The sequence below is a fragment of the Melospiza melodia genome, chromosome W, assembly GCF_035770615.1.
Source record: "Melospiza melodia melodia isolate bMelMel2 chromosome W, bMelMel2.pri, whole genome shotgun sequence".
NCBI classification, from domain to species: domain Eukaryota; kingdom Metazoa; phylum Chordata; class Aves; order Passeriformes; family Passerellidae; genus Melospiza; species Melospiza melodia.
Window position 1 is genome coordinate 5,221,746 of NC_086225.1, and position 6,000 is coordinate 5,227,745.

General features: G+C 38.4%; 1 protein-coding gene across 2 annotated transcripts in view; it reads left to right on the forward strand.

Annotated features, from left to right (window-relative positions):
* LOC134431476 (ceramide transfer protein-like) overlaps window positions 1-3,939 on the forward strand; it is a 242,302-nt gene extending 238,363 nt beyond the window's left edge. For both annotated transcript variants that reach the window (XM_063179489.1, XM_063179488.1), the window contains 3 exons: window positions 1,462-1,590; window positions 2,377-2,506; window positions 3,812-3,939. In XM_063179489.1, coding sequence (XP_063035559.1) covers window positions 1,462-1,590; window positions 2,377-2,506; window positions 3,812-3,939 — 387 coding nt within the window. The remainder of the gene's footprint in view (window positions 1-1,461; window positions 1,591-2,376; window positions 2,507-3,811) is intronic.
* The last annotated feature ends 2,061 nt before the right edge of the window (window positions 3,940-6,000 follow it).

The window sequence follows — 6,000 nt, forward strand, 5'->3', positions numbered from 1 at the left end:
CTGAAGCAATAAATTGGCAGTGAATACAAAGAAGAAACCCCTACCCCTGTATCATACATTTTGTTGCAATAATGCAAATTATTGTTGACCAGAATTAGTTGACATTCTGCATTTGCATTATGAGGTCTTATAATTCCTGGTACATTTGTTCTTTTAACTTCATTATGGTTTTCACCCCAACTAGCTCTGATTTAGCTTTACTAAAATGTTCATTTGACTTATAACCCAATTATTACAGCGGCCTGAAGAAGGTCTTCAGGGTGAGAGAGAGACGAGAATCTTGGTTCATGATCAGAAGGCTGGATTTATTGATATATGATAGGATTTATTGATATATGATATATAATACATTATAACTATACTAAAAGGAATATAGAGAGAAGTTGCAGAGGCTGCTAAGCTAAGAATAGAATAGAATCTAAAAACAAGAGAGTTCTCTGTCACTGTGTTCCAGAGAGCTTGCCCTGTGATTGGCCCTTAATTGTACACATGGAACATGAGCCAATCACTATGGCACTAGGTGCACCCTATTGCATTCCACAGCAGCTGATAATCATAGTTTACATTCTCTTTCTGGGGCCTCAGCTTCCCAGAAGATGAACAAATCCCAAAGACAGGATTTCTATGAAAAAATGTCTGTGACACCCAATAGCTATAATCTAACAGGTTCTAAAAATTTGGAATGAAGTGTACACTCTTTTCTTTAATCTTGCATGATTCTAAGTATTAGTATATTCATATATTGAAACGATTTTTTTAAAAACTGGTAATGTGGTTATCTTAAAACTGATGGAACATCAGACTGATTTTTGAACAACACAGTTGTATGAACTATATAGTGTTGTGGTAAAAGCTAGACTTTTTGCCCATATTGAGTGTCGGGAAAATGGCTTCTGTACAGTTTTGCTGTATTTTATGACACTTTGCTTCTGAAGCATTCTCTTAGATAATACCAATTTACCACATCTACTTCATTAAAGTAGTAACTTGTTTAAATAATATTTGTTAGAGGTATTTCTTGTGCTCTCTCTCTCACCATATTTATGGAGACATAAATAACTGTAGATGCTTCTATTTTTACTTAACCACTAGTTCAGTTTGTAGCTTACAAGTATTAATTACAATGTAAACCTGAGATTGAGAGAACAGGAGAGGAAGTGCCTCTTCTTGGTTGTCTACTGAAAGTCATTGCAACTTGGCTCCCTGCCTTTCAAAGGTCTTAAACTTTCACATTAAATTTTTAAAATTAAGTATAGCCATATAACCTGTTATACATCTGTACAACACCTGTGCTCTGCTTGAGTTTTCAAAACTGCATGAAATTACTAACTTGAATGAACTTTTTTACTTAAATAACATAACTGACCTGTTTTGCCTTGTTTGTGTTTTTCCTTTATGTAAGGATAGTAAATACTTAATTTGCAAAACTGGAAAAGCTTATATTCAGGTGTTTCTCTGCAGAGAGTGTGGCCGGCTTCTCAAAGGGATGTGCTGTATTTGTCTGCCATCAGAAAAATACCAGCATTCAGTGAAAATGATCCTGAAACATGGATTGTTTGCAATTTCTCTGTGGAACATGACAGTGCTCCTGTAAGTATTATTTTCATTCTATCATGTTCTGCTTCAGAGATGCCATTTTTCTATTATGTGTTGTGATTCTCTTGCAATACTGGGGGGAGGGGAGGGAGATAGGGGGCATATTCAAAAATACATTTTGTTTATACCAGATGATACAATGACCCGATGAAAGCATTCTGAGCCAAAAACTTTCTCACCTTATCTCAACAGTTGGCAGATCTAAGGTGTTGCAGAAAAATGGAAGCAAAATTTCTGGTGAAAACTTTTTTAAGAATTGAGGTTCCTTCATATGGAATTGAATAAATAACTCTTCAATATTGCCCGACATGGGGATAGGCTTGTATAACTAGATATGGAATCTGTTAAACCTACAGCATACACAGTTCTGCCTTGGTTCTGTCAGACAGTAGCAATGATTGTTTTCTCTGTAGTGTTTCTGTGCTGAATACTATGCCATTGCCTGCTTACAAGGGAAAAGTTACGAACTGATATTTGTAAACACTGATGCATTATTCATTAGATGTTTCCTTACTTGTCACAATAATTGAAATAATTCACTGTATTAAGCAAGCAGAAACTTGAGTTTCAGGCATTTCAGTTTAACCCTTTCCCTACTCACCATGTACCTTTAATTTCATTCACATTCATGTCACATCCATGTAGTGCTAGAAGGCAAACTCCCAGAAACATAACTTTTGGACTACCTTAGACTTTATACTAAATTAAAATGTTAGCATTCGAATATGCTGAAATAAACCTAGTTTGAAGTTTACAAGTGTTTTTTTTTTTTTTGGATAGATGAACAATCGTTGTGTCCGTGCCAAAATAAATATTGCTATGATTTGTCAGACTTTAGTAAGCCCGCCAGAGGGGAACAAGGAAATAAGCAGGGACAATATCCTATGCAAGATTACATATGTAGCTAATGGTAAGTCTAAAATTGTTCAGTATGACATTAATTATATATGTTAATTCTTGGGAGCTGAATACTGAGGAACAAAAATGTTGATGCAGTTTTCTGTTAAATTTATGTATAGGATCACACTTCTGGTCTTCATGGTCAAAAGTACTCAAATTCATGTGCTACATCAATCAGTGAATGGGATCTTTCATTGTGTTGCATTTTGAAAGCAATAAATGAAAGTCATGTGTAGCTCAGTCCTAAGTACAGAACCTTGGGGTGAAGGGGGGAGTAGGCAGAAGAAATGTCTGCAATTGGCATGACTTGGCATGAGCTTTAAGTTTTAGTAATAATCTGGGGGTTTTATTCATGCATTTCTATCAGGTTTTTTTTGCACAATTCATGTTTGTGAAAGGATGCTTGCAAACTACAGTATAATGTAGTCTACTTCTTTTTTTTTAACTGACAGAATCTTTGTTTTTGAATGCAAAGTTAGCAAAACCAAACTGTATGTTTACTGTCCCCAGTATTCAGCAGTATATTATAGTATTGGAACCTCATACTTATTATCTCCTCTCCTGTAGCTGCAAAATACTTCGAGTATCTCACCTGCTTATTATTTTTGACCACCTATTACATAGCTTGTTAAATAATCACAATCTGAAATTGCATTCAGTAAATCTTGGCCATATAGGAGTGATACAACTTATATTGAATCCTGTACGAATAATGCTGTATTATGTTAAACTCTGGGGTAAGCTCCTTTGTTTCTTGTTTAGAAGTTTCACAATTATTTAAAATATAGATCTTCATTGACAAATTCTGAACTGTGATTATATGGGAAGTGGCATCTTTTTCAGCAAAGTATTTAACCAGTGAATTTAAGCATATTTTATAATCAGAGCAAATTCTGCTTGAAGTGCTTTAAAAATAATTTGTAAGACATTGGCTATGTAGCAACTCTGCAGGCAAATGCAGCAGTTATTGAAAAGTTAAGGCTTGACTTGTATTTTCATTGAAATTAGAAGTAGCTTGAGTCTGTCTTTCCATTGTTTTTTGGAAGTATTTAAAGAATATCGTCTTTCATTTGGGCACTTCTCAAAGCAAACACACCATGTTTAATATTTTCTAAATAGTAGCACTGTAGAACTGGACTAAATTAGAGTAATAAGAGTAGAAAGCACTGCTATACAAGCTGAAAGGGTTTAACTTCTGCTCATTATCCTTTCCTGCTACTTCAGAAAGAATTACAGGAATACAAACTTAAATTTTCTTTTCTAGCTTTTAGCAGATTTGTTGTATTTCAATGATTGGCTTACTGTCTACTTCTAGTGAACCCAGGAGGATGGGCACCAGCATCAGTGTTACGGGCAGTGGCAAAAAGAGAATATCCAAAATTCTTAAAGCGTTTTACATCATATGTGCAAGAGAAAACGGCAGGAAACCCTATTTTATTCTAGCATTAGCAGGTATGCATTCATTTTTTTATTCTTGATTCAGTATTTTATATATTTAAGGCCAAACAGAAGTATGTGATCTAGAAATCTCTTTCTAGAATAAATTCAGTGCTCGGATTTAATACATGTAGGCGGTTGCAGGCACTCAGGACGGAGAGGCAGGGCAGGCGCTTTGGCGGGGGTGGCATTGTATGTAACGGAGGGGCTGGAAGGTATGGAGCTCACAGTTGGCAGTGACACAGCTGAGACTCTTGGGGTAAGGGTCAAGGGAAAAACAAATAAAGCATGAAGGCTACCCAGCAAGGATGATGACACTGATAAATTATTCTTTAAGGAACTAAGGGACACTTCTAAGTCAACCACCCTTGTCCTTATGGGAGACTTCAACTTGCCAGATGTTAACCACACAGCTGGTACAAGCAAGTCCAGGAGATCCCTAAAACACCTGGATGACAACTTTGTGGTACAGGTGCTAAGGGAGCTGACTAGGAAAGATGCCCTCCTTGATTTGTTGCTTGTTAACAGAGATGGTCTTGTGAGGGGAGATTGGTGGCTGTCTTGACCACAGTGACAACGAAGCGATCGAGTTTAAAATCTCTGTTGACAGAAGAAAAAGTGTCAGCAAAGCTTCAACCCTGGAAATGAGGAGAGCAGACTTCAGGTTGTTCAGGGAACTAGTGAGTAAGGTTCCCTGGGAAAATGCTTTTGAAGGTGCTGCGGTCCATCAGTGCTCATCACTTTTTAAACACCATCTAAGGGCACAGGAGCAGGCAACTGCCAAATGTCAGAAGTCAAGCAGATGAGGCAGAAGGCTGACTTGGCTGAACAGGGATCTTCTTTTGGAGATAAGCAAAAAAAGAAGGTGTATGGACATCAGAAGCAAGGTCAGGTGACATGGGAGGACTACAGAGATACTGCTCACCACTGTAGGGAGAAAATTTGTGTGGACAAAGCACCATTAGGGTTCAAGATGACCAACACTGTGAAGGACAGCAAAAAGGGCTTTTTAATATGTTAACAGCAAAAGGAGAATCAGAGATAACATTGGTCTGTGGCTTGAATTCAGTCACCTCACAAACAGGCACGCAGATGAAGCAGAGACATTTACTGCTTTCTTCACCTCTCTCATCAATACCAATGATGGCCTCTGGGACCCCCAGAGCCCTGAGCTAGAGGATCACAGCTGCGAGAATGACAAACTCCCAGTCAATAGTGAAATTGTGCAGGATGTGCTGCTCCAGCTGGATTCCTATAAGTCTATGGGACCTGATGAGATTCATCCAAAAATGCTCAAAGAGTTGGCTAATGTCATCGTGAGGCCACTCTCAATGATTTCTCAATGGTCTTGGGAATCTGGAGAGGTCCCAGTTGACTGGATGCTCGGTAACATTATCCCAATTTTCAAGAAGCACAAGAGGGTTGGTCCTGGTAAGTACAGACCTGTCGGTCTCACTTCAATGCCAGGTAAAATTATGAAGACTATTCTGGGAGTTATTGAAAAACACCCGAAGGACAACACAATCACTGATCACAGCCAGCATGGCTTCATGAGGGGAAAGTCCAGTTTGACAAACTTAATTTCCTTTTATGACAAGGTAGCCCACCTAGTTGATCAAGGGAAGCTAGTTAATGTAATCTTCTGGGATTTCAGTAAAGCTACATTTTAAAGCTCAGGGCTTCATTTTAGGGCCAGTTCTCTTCAACATCTTCATAAATTACTCGGACACAGGACTCGAAAAGATACTAAGTAAGTTTTCTGATGACACTAAATTGGGAGAAGCCAATCATTTGAAGTTTAACAAAGGCAAGTGACTGATTCTGTATCTGGAATGGGACAACCCTGGATGTACATACAGACTAGGGAACAAGAGGCTGGAGGGCAGCCCCTGGGAAGAGATCTGTGCGTTTGGGTTCACGGCAAGTTGAATAGGAGTCAGGAGTGTGCCCTGGCAGTCATAAGACTCAACCAGGTGCTGGGGTGACTAAGTTCAGCATCATGAACTGGTCAAGGGAGGTGATTGCCCCACTCTGCTCTACACTGGTGCAGCCTCACCTCAAGTCCTG